Source organism: Nilaparvata lugens, chromosome 6 (assembly GCF_014356525.2).
Source record: "Nilaparvata lugens isolate BPH chromosome 6, ASM1435652v1, whole genome shotgun sequence".
NCBI classification, from domain to species: domain Eukaryota; kingdom Metazoa; phylum Arthropoda; class Insecta; order Hemiptera; family Delphacidae; genus Nilaparvata; species Nilaparvata lugens.
In genome coordinates, this window is record NC_052509.1 from 55,526,507 (window position 1) to 55,546,546 (window position 20,040).

Consider the following 20,040-nt stretch of genomic DNA (forward strand, 5'->3'; position numbering starts at 1 on the left):
GCTTTGCAATGTTGTCAGTTTACCAGAAATATTTTATTTCACTTTTGACACTGACTGTACAGAAGTAGACAAACAATAGTCAGCCGCTAAGTTTTATTTTGATTTATAACAAAATTATTAAGTAGAGGAGTAGTCGTATGATTGATTTTAAATGTATTTTTGAATAAATGAAATTATTTTTAGATATTACCGTATGAGAAACACAAATTATACTTGAAATGCAACTTTGAGACCATCCTAGACTTCAGTTTACCGGAATAGGTTAGGCCTACACTGGTACCGGTACATAAATAATATTGAAAGGTCATTTCATCATTATTTCCATTGAAATTATCTTATTATAGATATAATTTCTATTTTTCTATCATTTGAAAAAGAAATTGGGATAGAATACCTAGCGAAAAACTTAATTGCTGTTGTTTTGAATCACAGATTGGTGAATCAGCCGCCATTTCAGGCTTGTAAATCTGATCTCAGTTATGAAAGCAAAGTTTAGAATCAAATTATGAAAAAATAGATTTTATTGATGAATTTAATTAATTTGACATGAAATTTATAATTTAATCAAAGGAATTGAAATTAATATCACATCAAATTTAATGGGATGAATTGAATAACAGCTGTGTACACTCAGTGGCAAAATGGAGTCAATTTGGCAACGTTGTTCTCGTATCTTCCTTCACTGCCATTACAACGTGGACCTCACTATAGCTCAGGTAGGGCTCCTACACCAATAAAAACACTAGCTGATATAGATCAGCTGAAATCTACAAATGTTGATGTAGGAGCCCTACCTGTGCTGACGTCACCAGAATGCACTATGACTTTGTCTTCGGAGGTAGTGGTTAAGCCCTGCACACACACATAGATTTTTGTTCGTACAATATTTTGCCATCCATATGAATTCTATCAGATTAAACATCATTTAATGTAATGTAATTTATAAGGACGGCAAAATACCGAACGATCGCTGTGTGAATTTACGTAGTATTAATAATTATGTGTTTGCCATGTTCCGTTTAATCTGATAGATCTCATAAGAGCGGCAAAAAACTTGACGTCCAAAAATCAATGTGTATGTAACTGGTCTTAGACATAATGGAATGTAAAAAAGCATAATATGCCTGCAGAACAAACTGGACCGATAACTCACATTTAAGCCTTCTTAATAGATATTTATATTGTTTTACTTAGTTTAGTACAAGCATAGAGGAATGATAGCATAAGAAGATATCCCATGGTGTAGGGCGTTTATTTTCAGAGTTTTGATGTTAACTCAAGCCGATAATCCTAGTAGTTCATTTTCGTGAAGCTATCTGATGCTGCTTGTCTCTCATAATGAGCCATTCTTACACTCTCACCCGGCCAAAACAGTAATTGACCGAGCGAAGTGAGGTCTAAGATTCAAGTCGAAGGTTTGGCATTTCTCTTAATGTTTAAATGTTTTTATGTTGCGCATTTACGGCGAAACGCGGTAATAGATTTTCATGAAATTTAACACCTATGTTCCTTTTTTAATTGCGCGTCGACGTATATACAAGGTTTTTGGAAATTTCGCATTTTAAGGATAATATATAAAAGGAAAAAGAAGCCTCCTTCATAGGCCAATATTGGAGTAAAAATCAGATTATAGAATTATTCATCATAAATCAGCTGACAAGTGATTACACAGATGTGTGGAGAAGCCAGTCTATTGCTGTATTTCCATAAGGTCTATAGTTTCAATCAGGTACTTGTGGATGAGAATACTGCGTGAGGTCTACTGTTCACAGAACTACTAGTAATAGACAGTAATCAACAGTTATCGGCTAGAGTTAACAAGAAATCAGCTTCAAATTAGTAACATAAACGTCCTATACCATGGGATATCTTCTAATGCTATCTTTTCTCTATGCTACAAGAGACAAACCTTTTTCTTGCTATCATCGAAGCGCGCACTGAGACTGTCAGCTGATTCAGGCTCGAATTCGAAGACGTAGGAGTCACGACCTCCCCACGAGGCTAGCGCCTGGTCTACACTCACGTATTCTTTCAGGTTGGACTTCTGCACAAACTTCAGTTTGGCAACACCCTTAGCAGGCAACCACGCTTTGATCGCCCTGAAAGCGGCTGAGAATAACAATTGAGACGATTAGTACATGGATTGAGAATGGAATGAAATGTTTATTAGCTTTATTGTGACATAAAAACCAAATATATTCTGGAAAAGTACGTTACTCGAGTCAAAAATGAAAAAAAAATTGAAATCACTATAATTCAAATAGAGTTTAAAATAAACATTTTGTTGACACCTTTGGTGTAGACGTGGCTCAAGAATGATGTATAATAATTATACTACTAGCTTACCCGGCGAACTTTGTACCGACAAAAAGTCAATGTATCTCATGTCACGCTTGACTTTAACTTATTTGGTGAATCATGAAATTTATCTGACAATCAATATTTTTATTTACCTACATCTCAATACGGACTTCCTATGTGATTAAAACTACTGTTTTAATACCAGTAAACAATTTTATCACAAAGTCACGTGTTTATTACAGCTGGTAAGTTTACATGCTAAATCATATTATCACAACATGATCTCGAATCATGATGATCTTCCCGTTCTACGTTAGCCGCTCGGTCGACAATTTCGAAAACATAGGTCTGTAAAATGGATAATATATCATTATTATTAGCCCCCCTATTAAAATTTCTGGTCAGAAACCATCCCCAATATTCATACAACATATTTCCAAAGTTTCATGCCGTTCTGAGAATTAGTTTTCGAGTCTATAGGGAACAAACAAACTAACACACAAACAGACATTCATTTTTATATATAGAGATTATAGACTAAGATGTACACTATTATAATATATATAATATTATATATATTATTATTGACAGTTGATGTCAATAATAAGGAATTCAATTTTTTTAATGTCTGAACGCATAGCATCCTTTGTTCAAATTCACCGCCACCTTAAGCTAGATACCCACATATATCAGTGAAAGTCAAGGCCCATGTTATACAAGCGCTAATGCCGCGGCGTAAACGCGGCGTTGACAACGCTAAACCACAGCTACACATAGCGTTCTTAGCGCGCACTATGGAAGTGCCATTGCCCAGTCGCTGACGCAACGCTAAGAACGCCGCAGCGTTAGCGCTCGTATAACATGGGCCTAAGGGCCAAGCTACACGAGACGTTTTGTCAGGCGTTTTCAGACAATCCGGCAGGGTCGAAAGCTCTCCGATAGGGTTGGCCGGTTGGCGTTAGTGAATCAGCTGATAATCAGCCAATCGGAGAGCTTCCTGCCCTACCGACTCGTCTAAGAACACCTGACAAAACACTTCATGTGGCTTAGCTCTAGGTCAAGGTTACTAGTTCAGCTACTAGATTTAAAAGCTACTTTAACTTGGTGGAATTGATGAATGAATAATCTTGAATGAAAAAGACTTATGAATTGTCAAAAAACCACAGATTTATTGATACTTAGAAAGACCGGTTTCGGTTATTACACCATTGTCAATCTCTGATGAGCTTTTATCAAACTTTTCTGTGAGTTTATCAGAAATTGACAATGGTGTAATAACCGAAACCGGTCTTTCTAAGAATCAATAAATCTGTGGTTTTTTGAGAATTTCTTAGTCTTTTTTCATTCAATATGAATAATTACCACAAAATCAACTTCTCAACTACACAAAAAATGAATAATCTTTTCGATTGTAAATGATGTGGTTGGCCACTCACACCACAACATCCTATTGATTTCGAAGAGCCTAACCTAACCGAAATAATTCATAAACTGTATACAATTTAGTAACACTTACCGTTCAAGATCCAAGGCATTTCGAAAATGAGTATATTATTTAGGAAGTTTGGATAATACAGTTTGCATAATCCAATAAGGTACTTGGTGAATTCCATATCTACATTGTTGAGGCCAGAATCAGCCATATCGAAGAACAGTGTTATTTGATCGCCATTATTCATTCTGTAAATCAGAAAAAAATCCATTTTCAGAATTAGTTATTCTAATAACGTTTTAGATTAAAGACTAAAGCTGGATTCGCTCACAATATTAAATCAAATCAATTCAAGAACCATTGGCAAAGACAAATTACAATTTAATAAAAACAATATTGAAACATGGAGTACCCTTTAAAATATTACAACGACTAGTTTCGATCATAACTTAGGTCATTTTCAAGTTGAAAAAAGTTTCCATATTGTTTTTATGAATTTGTAACAGCCCACTCAAGTGAAGTGGTTTTGAATTACAATTTGTATAGGCCACGTCATGAGAAAATTATATATATAATCATACCACATAAAAACAACAAGAAATCATCACATCAACGTCTTGGAAATTCTCCATATTGAAGGCAAAATATTCATCATTAGTATAAAAACAGTTTCTTATTAGAAAATCCTCAATTTTAAGTTTATACTCACTCACTAGTAAGCCTCTTATATGTAACGGTAAATGATTATAAAACTTTGCACAAGCCCTTAAACTAGACTAGATTTCACTAGAATATGACTAAATTTGTATATATTCGTAATATATATATATATATATATATTATATATATATATATATATATTATATATATATATATATATATATATATATATTATATTCGTTTCTATGTATTTTTCATATATATATGTAATATTCGTTTCTAAGGTTCAACCTATTTCAACTGTGTTGTGCGAATGAACATCAAAATGACTAGAGAATGAGAGCAAGCTAGTCTTTACAAATAATAAACATTGAAAAATAAAAATACACGGCAAACACATAGTTCTCAATCTAAGAAATAGCGGTTTGCAGTGCGTTAGGGGAGGGTGGTCATTACACATCATTACTCGTTTTTGTAACACAAAAAGTGAATGGGAATCACTACAATTGGCCCATAATATAGCAGCAAACAAAATATGTGAATGCACATAACTATAGTAGACATTTACTATAATGAACATACTTAGTTTAGCTTATATTCATCTCAAAATGAAAGATGGGAAGAATATGGAATTCTGTGTGATTCAACGTATATCGCATATTTCCTGGATGATAAACAACTATGAACGCATCAAATTCATCTTTGAAACACTGATTTAACCTATCTATTTGTTTTAATTCAAAACTTCACTGATAGCTATTACTGCCAATTGATTGAGAAAAATAGGTTTTCGGAATAATAAATGCTGCATGACAAAGGAAGCACATATAAAGCACATAGGTAGTCCGTATTTAGATGTAAATGAAAATATTAATTGTCAGATAAATATTTGATGATCCACCAAATAAAGTCAAGTGTAAAATGAGATACAACGGTACGAAGCGGTACGAAGTTCGCCGGGCAAGCTAGTACCTCAATATTAATACTGTAATAACACAGTATAGAGCTGGGTTTCCACATATCAGTTTCAGAGACCGTGTCCGGTTCAGTGAAAGTACTCTTCCCATGAGTTGTAATGTATCTATTCACACTCGTTCGGCCGAGCTATTTCAATTGGTCAAATATATCAATTTTCAAAATTACATCAAATAAATATAGATATTTCCTTTGTTAATATAATAAATTTGAGATATAATGATCATTATTGACGAGAACTAACAATTGTATGATTGTATCAGATATACCGTGATGACAGCTATAGTGTGGTTCACGTTATAATGACAGTGTTTGATTAGCAATGGCATTGCTATCCTCGTCTATCATTCAACAGAGCAGATAGCGCTTCCTCTTTCTCGCTTTGCTCAGTCGTCTTTTAACAATGTAGAATTATTAATCGATTAAAATTGACAAAATATTCAATCTTAATCATTAAAATTCATTATGAAATAATTATTGAAAAATATAGTTTCTTGCTAAATTAAATATAATTGATCATTTAAAACGAGAATGAACAGTTAATATTACATCAATAAACCTGTATCAGCTACCGTCTATAGAAGGCATTGACTAGACAGAGGATCGGCAACGTTATCTCCTATCTTTCTCCACTGCTATTATAACGTGAACCTCACTATAGTAACATAAGTAACATAAAGGCCGTATCTGCCGTCTATAGAAGGCATTGACAAGACAGAGGTTCTGCTATCTTTCTCCACTGCCATTATAACGTGGACATCACTATATCTACGCTTACTATAAAAAGTGATCGAATAGAAAATTGACAACCATGTAATCCTTTCATTTACATTGTCTTTATAATGTCAATCTCGCTGTATCAGTATTTGATAAATTACTTTGGGAATGTCTTATATACGACCAAAGAAATAATTCATCTATTTATTCATGCACATACAATTCAGGTAAAAGCATCAGGCATTCTCTACACTAATTACATACATTATAATTAGTGAAACTGGACTCATGCAAGGTAAACAAGTGAGTTCGGTCTTTTTATCCCCAAGTAAAAAACTGGAATAACGTTATTTTTAGTGTGAAAATGAGAACCAGTACTAATGTATTCGTCACGTGTATTCCTTGTCTTTGTTAAGCCATTTAAGCCCCGCACACACACATCGATTTTTGTTCGTACGATATTTTGCCATCCTTATGAATTCTATCTAATTAAACATATGATTTCAAACAGATGATGTTTGTCAAGTTCCTTATAATCTAATCTATATTATAAATAAAAGCGAAATGGCACTCACTCACTCACTCGCAGAACTAAAAATCTACCAGACCAAAAACGTTAAAATTTGGTAGGTATGTTCAGTTGGCCCTTTAGAGGCGCACTAAGAAATCTTTTGGCAATATTTTAACTCTAAGGGTGGTTTTTAAGGGTTTAAAGTTCTTCTTTTAGCATGTATATTCTTCTTATTCTCTTAATTATAATTGAAAAATGTCCATACCATATATTAATATAGAACTATAATCTAGAGAGAGTACCTCTTCGAAACAGTTATTAACTGGTAACTAAATTAGTAATTTTGTAAGGTTGGCATTAAGTTGAGTTGACTTTGTTAGGTTGGCACCAAGTTGAAGATTGAAATGCATTTATCGCGGAAAAATTATTGAGCACTGCTACTTCAATCAGAGCTATTCCTGGGAATATTATATTACTAGCCGTCAGGCTCGCTTCGCTCGCCATATCCGTTTAGCCAGACGTTTAGTCTGGACCCCCGACTGGATCGTTCTAACATATGATAAAAATTCTGAAATGAAAAATGCAGGCGAGCGAAGCGAGCCTGCTGATTTCACTCTTGGACGATCCAGTCGGGGGTCCAGGGGGCGGAGCCCCCTGGCTACACGAAATGGCAAGCGAAGCGAGCCTGACGGCTAGTTACATTATAATTAGTGAAACTGGACTCATGCAAGGTCCTTATAAATTCTATTAGATTGAACAGATGATTTCAAACAGACGATGTTTGTCAAGTTCCATATAATCTAATTACATTATAATTAGTGAAACTGGACTCATGCAAGGTCCTTATAAATTCTATTAGATTAAACAGATGATTTCAAACAGATGATGTTAGTCAAGTTCCGTTCAATCTGATATAATTCATAAGGACGGCAAAATATCGTACGAACAAAACTCGATGTATGTGCGGGGCTTAAGTAACGTTCAGACCAAACTCTGCTGTACTGCAGAGTCTGTGGATGGATGGATTTAAAAAGGTCTGTCGCCGGCTAAACAATGCAGGTGTTCACACCGACATCTGTGTATCTTTCAGCCGACGTTCCAAGAAAACTCTGCTCGAATGCAGATGTTATCGAATCGCTCTGGGAGCAATTTCTCAAGGCATCTGAGCGGATGTTTTCGATAAAGATCTCTCATCAAAAACCTAAATCACGTAACAATGGAGATGGAAGAGTTCTATTCAGATTCGGATTCAGCGTCTTGAAATAAATAATTTGGATTGCGTTTGCTCAAAAAAATGAAATAATTAAAAATCTGGTGTGGCGCACTCTCACAACTTACCTTGCCGTTATGAAAATTGATCAACTGACGCTAGTGTTCACGCGCATCTCAAGTCTACTATTCTAAGATCTGAGCCAGCTGGTGACAGGACAATAGCGCTGCAGACACTCGAAGTCTGCTATCTCTTCATAGTGAATGATTTAATAGAATCAACCGTTGCCAACAGTTTGCAATATTGAATAGTCTTATTTTCTCGAATTTCGAGCTTATTTTCAATTTTAGGTGAAAATGTTACTGGACATTAATTGTAGAGATTTTTATGCTCAATCTTTTCCACTTGAATTTTTTTGTTTAAATTGTATCTGAAGCCTGATAATTGGGAATCTAAAATCAAACTTTGCATAGATGGGGCGGTGCTCCTGAAATTTTTACAGATATGGGACTTGTGGCAGTTGATAGAGCTTATCAATGACTTTTTATCTTTTATCAATAACTTTTTAGGTAAGAATTTGATTAGAAACGTTGGAGCCGTTTTTGAGAAAATCGCGAAAAACCCTGTTCTTGACTTCGCCATTTTAGCCGCCATCTTGAATTTCATTTGATAGAAATTGTTCGTGTGGGATCCTTATAGTGTAAGGACCAGTTCCAAATTTCAAGTCATTCAGTTAATTGGAAGATGAGATATCGTGTACATAGACGCACATACACTCATACACACACACATAGACAGACCAATACCCAAAAACCACTTTTTTGGACTCACGGGAACTTGAAACGTATAAAAAATTTAGAAATTGGGGTATCTTAATTTTTTCGGAATGCAATACTTTCCTTACCTATGGTAATAGGGCAAGGAAAGTAAAAATTTTTGAATCAGAGTGCAACTGAGAACAGAGCGAAAATAACTCTGTCGACCCACAGAAGTTTTTGGTGTGAACACAAACTCTGTGGACGTTTGCTCTGTTGCTCTGCAGCGTAAAATAGCTTGGTCTGAACAACGCTTCTAGGTCTGTTCACACCTAGCTATTTTACTCTGCAGAGCAGCAGAGCAACAAAGCACAAATATTTAAGCGTCCGAAGAGTTTGTGTTCACACCAAAAAACATTTAAATTTAATTTTATTAAGCCAAAACACTAGAACTGGCCATGTCAACAGGTATTGAAAATACAGAAAATTAATAAATAGATTAAGCATTGCTAAAGCCGGCGACAGGTATTTTTCCATCCATCCACAGACATTTCAGAGCTACAGATTTTGGTGTGTACATTACATTACACACACATCGATTTTTGAACGTTTCATTTTTTGCCGTCCTTAGATATTGATCCAGATTAAACGGAATACAGGGTCTGAATAATAAGTAACCGGACTGACCTCAGGAAATTTCTTATTTGCAAAATATGTACAATTTTTCTTCAGAAATCTTCAAAGTAGTCCCCATTGGAGTAGATAACACGCTGATACCGAATTTTCCAATCCCTGAACGCTCCCTGGAAGTAGGCAACCTCTATGCTGTCTAGAGCCCTCGTCGTAGCACGTTGAAAGTTTTCCAGAGTCCTGAACCGCGTCCCCTTAAGTTGTCTCTTGATCTTGGGGAACAAAAAGAAGTCCGGTGGTGCCATATCCAGGCTGTAAGGAGGATGTGGTAACATTACCCTCGACTGTTTGGCCAACTGCTCGGTGACGAACAGGCAGGTGTGCGACGGAGCATTGTCGTGATGGAGGATCCACGAATCGGCAATCCCCGGACGGACTCGATGAACCCGGGCGGTTATCAGTTATAATTTTCCCGGGCGGTTTATAGTTTGGCCGAGTCGCACAAACTCTTTGTGAACGGCCAGTACTACAGAGAGGTGCTCCGTCGACTAACCACCTAGGTTCATCGAGTCCGTCCGGGGATTGCCGATTCGTGGATCCTCCATCACGACAATGCTCCGTCGCACACCTGCCTGTTCGTCACCGAGCAGTTGGCCAAACAGTCGAGGGTAATGTTACCACATCCTCCTTACAGCCTGGATATGGCACCACCGAACTTCTTTTCGTTCCCCAAGATCTAGAAACTCTGAAAAACGTTCAACGTGCTACGACGAGGGCTCTAAACAGCATAGAGGTTGCCGACTTCCACGGAGCGTTCAGAGATTGGAAAATCCGTATCAGCGAGTTATCGACTCCAATGGGGACTACTTTGAAGATTTCTGAAGAAAAATTGTACATATTTTGCCAATAAAAAATTTCCTGAGGTCAGTCCGGTTACTTATTATACGGACCCTGTAGGCCTAATCTGTTTAACAACATCGGCTCAATCTAATAGAATTTATAACGACGGCAAAAAATCATACGTACAAAAATCGATGTGTGTGTAACTAGCCTTACTGAGCTATCTGTTGCTACTCAAGCTCTATTGCACTTGGAATTGAAATGAAATGAAAATAATTTCAAGTGAATGTTACCTCTCAAGACGTTCAAACCAATAGATGACACAGCGTTTGATTTCCTCAAAATCCCATTTTCCTTTCACATGTTTCTTCCATTTGAATATAAGAAGGCTTTTCCCATCCAAATCTCTGTTCCTCACAAAAACGTGTCCTTCCTTCATGTAGTCCATATTGATGTTCTGCTCACAGATTTCTGAAAAATCAAAAAATTGATAGAATTTACAAATTTGACTATTTTTTTTCTATTTCAATTGGCTAACAACATACACTATAGTGAGGTCCACGTTATAATGGAGAAAGATAGGTATATAATAATAATAATATCGTGTGACCTGGCTGGCTCAGGTCTGGTGTCAGAGTTTTCAGGTCGCAACTGATCAATTTCAGGGCCTCTGACATGCATGACCTAACAACTGCTTTTTAGACAACTGGGACCGACGGCTAAGATAGATGGGTGAACAGGGTTGCCGATTTCCTGCCTTCTATATAGGATAGCTGATACTGGTATTTCTAATGTAATCAACTGTTCATTTTTGTTTAAAATAATAGATTATTCGACAGGAAAATATTTTTTTCAATAATTAAGTACGGTAAGCCTAACAAATGTTCATAATTTAGATTAGATATTTAGCTGATTAATTATATTTATGCATTGATAGATAACGATCTGGCAACGTCGCAGTGCTAGAAAAGGATAGCATTATCTGCTTTGTTGAAGAATAGACAGCCATCATAACGTGGACCTCTCTATACAACTTCTAAAAACTGCATAGTATGATTTGAGTACAATCTATCTAATTGGCAGAATATTCAAATTTAATTTGTCTAATCTGACAGAAATGAAATGAAATGAAAAAATTCTTTATTAGGCGGAGTTAGGACTTAGGAAGTCCTCTCTACGACCCAACCTCAAACAGAGAGATTTCCTTTCAAATAATTCTGATTTGACAACGCCAGAATAAATAAAAAACATTATAAATTATAGTAAAAACCTAGAGCCATTTTCACAAAGTTTTAATCTTCCGGCAGTCGAGCTGTTGTAAAAAGTACAACAGTGTCAATTTTTTTGCTGCACAAAACTATTGAATGGGGTGGTGTCAGTGAATGAGACACCTATGCATTCCAAAACTTCCCCCCCCCCCATCACTCAACTGAGTTGCAGTATCAACCGAGCAATGGTTCAGTCTTTAGGTGCCATTTAGTCGCAACAGTGCATAAGTCGCATAAGATAGGGAGACTGTATACGGGGACTGTAAACGAACCAATAACACAGAATATTGATGGCTTTGCTTGATGTACCTTATTGGGCTATGAAATGGTAATCATCCAAATGTTTATAGGCGTAAAATAATCCAAGAAGATGGAAAAAGTAATTATACAATTAATTAATATGTTTTGACAGTAAACAGAGTACATAACACTTTGAAAATTGGATGTTGTAAAAAGTACAACACCCGACTGCTCGTGTGATTCAGTAGGGCGCGACTACCGGAAGGTTAAGCTAAGTTATAACAATAGAAAGTACGGTTCAGTTATGAGAATAAATGTAATTTCAAAATTAGATATTTATTCTGTTCCTATCATTAAAGTTTCTCTGCTTTTTAAATATTTCAATTTCAATTCTTCAATCCCTTTCTTGTTTAAAAGTAAAGTTTCAAACACTAAAAACAATTTTTTAAACCAAAACAATATTTCTCTTTTGAATATTTCTCGATTTGACAAAAGTCGAGAAATATTTGTTTACAAATATAAGAATTATGAGAAATAGGATGAACACGACTAAAACAACAACAGAATGACGATTCCTTGATGAAATTTCTGGTTTCTGGCAACATTTCAAATAATAATTAAACTAGCTACGTTACGATCGAGTTAAAATGTCATGACATTTTGCCAGTCTCCCTCGCTGAGCCGTTTCCAGTAATCTGGAACTCAATTCTAGGGATACATTATGAAGTTTGCTGTTGAGGGTTTATAAAATCTACAGACAGCAAGTCCAGTCAAGTCAATAAATTATGCTGTCGAATGAAATGAAATTGTCGAATGATAGACAAGGATAGTAGCACCAATGTTAATCAAATACTGCCATTATAACGTGGACCTCATAAAATGAATTTGAATGAATAGAATAGAATGAGGACCTATAGAGTGGTATTTGAGTGGACCTATAGAATCAATTGGAATTAAATTTATAAAATTTGTATATTTTATATCATTTGTTCCTGCCATTTGGATGCACCTGGTAAATCATATCTACATTGAAAATCTGTCACCTGATCAGGTAAAAATATTGTGTCCTATTGAATGAAAAAGACTAAGAAATTGTCAAAAATACAATATGAATAATTACCACAATATCAACTTCTCAACTACACAAAAATTATTGTGACCTACATTAGTAGCCTATGGGAAATGTTAAAACATCTAGAGAATTTAAAACAAGTCAATGGTAATATATGAACTTCAAAGACAAACGAACCAGGCTATTGAAGTTTAATAGCGGATGGAATAGCTATTTAATTATGAAGAAAATCAAGTTCTAGTCTGATTGAGCAGCATAGTTAAATAATGGCAAGCTCTACAAGTTTAACAATGATAAATACTACATTTTAGTTCAGTCTCAATACAAAATGAATAATCTAAATAATAGGCTTCGGTTTGTCTTTGTTAATCAGAAAGTTTGATTACAATAATTCATTATGGTTATTGTTTGATTTTTAAATGTGAATTTGTGAGTGAAAATAGTGTTCTTGATTTTTAACTTTATAAAATAAAAACTCAGAAAGTTAAAGTGCAAATTTCTAGTGAGAAAACATGAAGAACCGAATACATAACCTATTAACTTGAATGTTCATAGGAAATGACATTGGGTAATACGGCAAGGCAGAACATCCGAGAGAATCTCTCTGCCGATAAAAGCCATAATAAAAATTATGGATTCTAAATCTACACCACTCAATTCACAGATATTAATTTACAGTACATTAAAATCAAAAGGTTAAGGATATGAATTCTAGAATATTTGATTAAGATTTATTTCGTGAGTAACGTTAAAACATTGTTTCTTGAAATAATATTATTCAGCAGCTCAAGTATAAAAGAGAGATTTACAAGAAATTGAGATCTGGAAATGATGTTAATATAAAATCATCATGGATAAAAAAAATGAAGCTTTCATCTTGCGCAGTGATAGTATAGCACCTGAAGCTTTAGACCTTGCATAAAATTTTCTCAGGTTTATTTAAAACTGTTTGTAGTTAAAATGTTTTGTTAGTATGTTTTAAGTATTCGCTATATATTTTAAGGGTGGGGACTCTCCCCCCCGTGGGGCGGTAACCCCCCCCGTAAGCCATAACCGGAAAATAAAAAAAAATAACGGAATCGTATTTTACATATTATTTGAAGAAAAAAACTTCCTTACGACTTTTCCTGAAAATGCTTTCCCTTGGAGTTACAGCGGTTTGAAAATTTGAATTTTCACCCCTCAAATCCACGGTTTTCCCTTAATAAATCGAAAAGTACACGTCAGAAAATGAAGTTTAATGGCTTAAAAGAAAGCTAATTGAAACTGGAAAAAAATCAGCTTTTTTTCGGCTATTGGGAAAATAGTTACAGTTCATCAAAGATGGCGCTGTCACTGACAACTCTCATTTTTCACTCTTTACCCCCAATTTTCTCAGAAATGGCAATTTGTACACAAAAAATTGTAAAGACCTTTTTTTTAAATATTTAAATTTGCTTCAATTTGAGACCAGTTAGAGGTCTCTAACATTCTTCAAAGGAAAGTTATGACCAAAAAAATAATTTTTTTTTTTTGGCCGGAAGAAAATGGCCTGTGGAAAGCGAGGGAAATTTCCGAACTGAAAATCCAAATAGCAGGTGCTTAAACATATAATTTCACATACTCACACAAATTTTGATGTACTTGCTAAGTACACTTTTTGATCCAGACAATTTTATGTAATTCGAAACGTGCATTTTTTCAACGAATGTTACAGTTTTCCAGAGAGAATAAGAGTGGGAAAATGTATTCAGTATACAATAAAATTACACATATGTTTGCCGCCATTTCCACGAGTTTTCCGAAACTTTTTTTCCCCGTGTAGGACCTGCGTATCTTATAACATGGCCATTTTTAGCCCTAAATTAAATTTTAACTGCTCCAATTTTGTCCATAAATTTTAAGCTGAGAAGTCTTGTATTAAAAACAAAAATACTAACGACAAGTAATTTTTTATAAATAAAGGAAGATATATGGTTTTAGCCTACTATGGTACACTTTCAGTCCATCAATGATTTCAGGTGCCATTCTTATATAACTGGTGTTATAAGAAATACTATCAGAGGAAGCTTGAAACTAGAATCTTTAATACCAACTGAAGATGCTTGCTTACAAAATTTTAAGCGAACATATTTACAGGTTCAAACGTGGTTAGGACAGAATCTAGACCCTACCCAATGGGGTTGGGAAATGAAAAACTCTTTACTGCTTCCAATTCCAATGGAAAAAGCTGCAGCTCCTGATGAACTACTGAGAACTTTATTTTGCAATTGTGAGACAGGATGTGGATCCAGATGCGGGTGTAGAAAGGGAGGTGTACACTGTTCACCAGCTTGCTTAAAATGCAGAGAATTTGGTTGTACAAACAATCCACAACCAATCCTCAACAACAACGCTGACATTCTAGAACAACAATTAGCAACTACTATGGGAGAGGATAATACTGTTTGAATATTTTAAATAATGTAACTTTTTAAACAATTTAAAAAAATTGTAAAAATATTTTATTTATTAATAAAGTGTACTTTGGTTTCATTAATTATTGTTTCAAATTATTTTTTATATCGTTACCCTTTAAAATAAAAAAAAAAAATTTCATGAAAATCGAATGCAATTTAGCACTTTTGCCCTTAAGGGTTGCCCTTCGACCCATAAAATTGCAGGGAAAATTAAATTTATAAAATTTGTGTTCTAATTCTTTAAGTTGCTTCCCATTAAAACAACATTCAAATAAATTTTTATGATAATTTAACGCTACATACACATTTTGCCCTTAAGGGCTGCCCTTTGGGTTTTGATGGAATATATAAGTTTCAAACATTTCAATTCATTTTTTAAATCGCTGCCCTTTTAAACACACGCAGTAAAAATTTTATTGAAATATAACGAAAGTTACCAAATGTTGCCCATAAATGTGCCCTTTTTAACCCTTACGTTGGGCTCATTTTGTATCTCACATTGGTATTTAACTAATTTTTAATATTTCAAAAAAATTTGGGCCTTTAATTAATTATTTTCGCATTTTTTTCGAAATTTTATAACTTTTTTTTATTTTACCCATTTTTACCCCTTTTTTAACCCTTAAAGGGTTAAATTCAATTTTCCCCGCCCTGAAAACTTATAGCGTTTTTTCTACACATCCTAACGAACAATTTGAGCTATTAAAGATTAAAATCGAGGCTGTGGTTTTTTTTTTTTTGTTTCACTTTTCGATATTTACGGTTTCAGGTGCTATACTATGACTACAGTTACGGTAACCGTAGCTCCAGTTGGCGTTCCGGTAAACATTTGCGCATGCCGCTATTTACATGTGCATTGTGGTGTTGGTGGTTTTTGGTCACATGGTTATGATTTCTAAGTAACCTATCCTTTCAATGTTTCAATCATGAAGTTTAAATCCTTCCAGGATTTGAAAAAATATAATAGTGAAAAAGAAAAAAAATTAAAGGATGAGCATGTATATTATGAATTGAAGTATAAAAAATGTACTCATGGTGGTGTAATGAAAAGTAAGTCCAAGTGACATCGACTAAAAAAAAATAAGCTCAATGAAAAAGATATGCGAAGAGCCTTTAAACAAATCATTATAGATCTAAGCTATTTATTACCTGAACTCCCGATATTTTTTGTGGGTTGGAGGGGGGTGTAGGGGGGCTCTATACCCAAAACCCCAAAAGATAGATTAGGAAACAACTTCAGAAGTGATACTTTCAGTTTCAGTTGGTGTTCAATTTTCAGCTGCTCTAATAATAATTTATGCTCTATTCAAATATGCAACACCATACATCCGCATAATATACGTACTAAGCTAACCTTGTCCAAATACAGCATTGTAATGCGTGTACGGATAATACAGGCATAACAATGCTGTATTTAGACAAGGTAAGCTCCGGTAATGAGTGCTGTGAAAAAACGAAGTTTGTTGGCGCATGCGCAAACGAAGTCATAACTTTACCGGAACCCGAACTAGGGCTACGGTTACCGTAACTGAAGCCACTGCGTTCATCTTGGATAGATCAAAAAATGTCTATAGTGAGGTCCATGTTATAATGACAGTTAATGACATTGGTGTTGCTGTCCTTGTCTATTATTTGACATAGTAGATAACGCTATCCTTTTCTATCACCGCAATGTTACCCGATCGTGTTTTAACAATGTATACATGGAATTAGTTGACCAAGTATTAAATCTTAATTAGGCTAAAAAAATTTATTATTTGAATACCGGAAAATATATTTTCTTGACGTATGACGTGTAATATTGATTGAATGGGGATTAATTAACGTTAGTTACGTGTGATCCTGACAGTTCACAGTATCAATCTCACTACAGCAATATGAGCCAAACACCTTCTTTCTGTAACTCAAAATTAATTTCCTTAAACAAAACATCAAAACAATGAAAACAGAAGAGAGAGAGAGAAGAAGAAGAAGAAGAAGAAGAAGAAGAAGAAGAAGAAGAAGAAGAAGAAGAAGAAGTAAGTTAATCGTGTGAATGTCAATAAGGATGAATCCAGCCAAACGTCATTAACATAATGATTAAGGACAGGTTTCATTTTCACGCACAGGCCTCAAGATTTTTTATAACTACCGTACTCTTTATCACTGAGCTGAAAAGAACGAGTAATAACGGCGGCATTGACTCCATTGACGTAATCTCAAAAACTGGTTTTTGTTTCTTTTCAGGAGCACAACTTTGTTCAAATTTAACATTGAATTTTTGTTGGCAAGTGCAATGCTTAATCTGGGCTCAGAAAAATTAGAGTAAGATATTGGTGGAAGATTAATATTCAAGTACGGATAATTACTGGAGAATACATTTATGACTCTAGTGAGGTCCATACCTCGTTATAACTTACTCTAGAACATGGTACGCCATAGTGGAGTAGGTCAATTTCCACACAGAAAAAACTAAACAAGTGGAGGACACATTATAAGAATTTTTGTAACTAACTATTGTATGTAATTGTAATTTATCTAATAGTTTGTGTAATTGATGTTGTATTTTTAGGGTTTTTTTTGGAAATAAACATTTATTTATTTATTTAATGGCAGTATTTGATTAGCAATGATATTGCTATCATTGTCTATCATTCAACAAAGCGGATAGCGCTATCTCTTTCTCGCTTTGCTCTGTTGCCAGATCGTCTTTTAAAAATGTAGATTTAATAATTAATGAACAAAATATTTCATCTTAATTATGAAATGAATATTATTGGAAAATAAAATTCCTTGCTTAATAAAATATAATTGATTATTTTAAACGAGGATGAACAGTTAATATTACATCAATAAGCCTGTATCAGGTACCGTCTATAGGAGGCATTGACAAGACAGAGGATCGACAATGTTGTTCTCTTATCTTTCTCAACTGCCATTTCAAGTGAACCTCACTGTAGTAGGTAACCCGTGCTCCGCAAGGGTCTAATTGAAAAATTGACCCACTGAAATCTTGAAGAATTTAAAATAGGACTATAACCATCCTCGGTAAATTGAGAATCTATAAATATACAAAATTTTAGGTTAATCAGCCAGAAGTTGAGACGTGATGATGCGTCATTCGTGAATCTTCTATCCCGTACGTGTATAAGCCAATTCTTTCCTTTATTATATTGTAGATGATCTATTACTTGATGATTTATTACTTCATTATCATAGGGTATTTGAAAAATGATTAGGCTATTACAAGATCATGATCCCAATAAATTGATCATTTGCCTCATAAGTTTTCTAATTATTCATAAATCAATTCAAACTGATTCATCATACACAACGAATTTTATGAGAGGATATAAATTTTGTCATATCATTAAGTTAGTAAAAATCTTATTAAGAGCAATATCCGTTTTTGTTTTTACACATAATTAAATAGATAATATTTACTAATACAATAATTTGTTTCAAACTACGATATCTATGGTTTTAAGGCTCAACTCACACTCACGCGACTCAGGTCGAGAAGAGACTCGACTCTAGTCGAGAGCATGTGTTTTCAAATGGTGACAGTCGCGGAGACTAGAGTCGACTGGTCTGAGCGTTACCATTTGGAGCCTGAGTTACCAAGTGTGAGTTGAGCCTAAGAGTTATCAGTAGTGGAAATCCTATTGATTGGCTAATTAAATGACACATTTTTTATTATTATTAAACGATAATCCCAATTAAATGCTGTAAATCACAGATTCTTGAAAAATAGCTGATCAAAAATGAACTGTCACCGTATTTCATTGTAATTCGAATGGAGAATACATTGTTTGAAGTTGTAACATCTTTTTCCATTCAGTCTGAACTGTATTTTACATAAAATGTAAAGTACAGTACGTAAATGTAAACTACATAAAATGTAAATTTTACAGACCAATGTTATACTTGGTCTGTGACTACATTATCAGACTTCCGGTTTTTAATGCTTTCTGGGACCATTGATATAGTTCATTAAAAGTTCAAGTGCATCATTCATTTTCAATGAATCATGACTCAAAGCTTGTTGTGTTGAACTTCCATTTCCTAGATTGATCAAGAACATTGACGTCTAAAAAGTAGTTGAATCAGCTTTGAATAAGGTGACTGATATACATATATACAATCATAAAATACATAGGCCTATATACAATCATAAAATGCACCTCTGAAAAAGCAAGATCAATATTGTTATAATTATCTTCTATTTCAAGTTAATCCTAAAAGACACGAAAAATTAACAAAGGTTGAAAAACCTCTGAGAATTACTGATCAATCTCTTTATCAACTGGGAAAGACATTTTTAATATTCTTTCCAAAGAATGGACCTTGACATGTCCAAAGCTCCGCCAATTTATGTAGATGCATTACAATATTATTATCTTGTATAGTTATTCCAAATTAATTTTTTTTCATATCATTGTACAGTTCAATAATTATTTTCTTAGACCATGTTATGTGAATTCACCCAAAACTTTGCTGTATTGTAAGATATTGTATAAGTGTATATGTCAGTATATATTGTAATCTACATAAATAAAGTACTCAATCAATCAATCAATAATTTTTATAAATTATCCTCTATTTTGGGATCATATCTACCCTGAAAGACACACGAAAAATGAACTACTTGAAACACTTGAAAAAACCTCTGAGAATTCCAGATCAATTTTTATAATTATCCTCTATTTTACGACCCACTCCACCCAAAAAGACAGAGGCGAGCGTAAAAAATTCACCAAGATACTTATAATTTATTGATTAACCTTTCCAAGGCGGAAGACTAATTCTGAATGTAGGTCAAGTTGAATGTTTTAAGTGCTTTCACCGTTCCTGTGATTTTTCCGACTTGTCAATCAAAGTGGCGCGGCAATTGATTCAATCTCGAAACTCAAGCTTCTACGATAATAGATTCCAAAATAGTCTTAATTCTGTTCAATTTAGAAGTTTATGGATCTATTGATCTATGTAAATTTATACTATAGTGAGGTCCA

The 20,040-nt window shown here is 34.3% G+C and overlaps 1 protein-coding gene across 2 annotated transcripts in view; it reads right to left on the reverse strand.

Annotated features, from left to right (window-relative positions):
* LOC111059621 (motile sperm domain-containing protein 2) overlaps positions 1 to 20,040 on the reverse strand; it is a 52,731-nt gene that overhangs the window by 20,255 nt on the left and 12,436 nt on the right. For both annotated transcript variants that reach the window (XM_039431294.1, XM_039431293.1), the window contains exons 3-5: positions 10,325 to 10,502; positions 3,818 to 3,981; positions 1,910 to 2,109 (exon numbers count right to left, since the gene is read on the reverse strand). In XM_039431294.1, the coding sequence (XP_039287228.1) occupies positions 1,910 to 2,109; positions 3,818 to 3,981; positions 10,325 to 10,502 (542 nt within the window). The remainder of the gene's footprint in view (positions 1 to 1,909; positions 2,110 to 3,817; positions 3,982 to 10,324; positions 10,503 to 20,040) is intronic.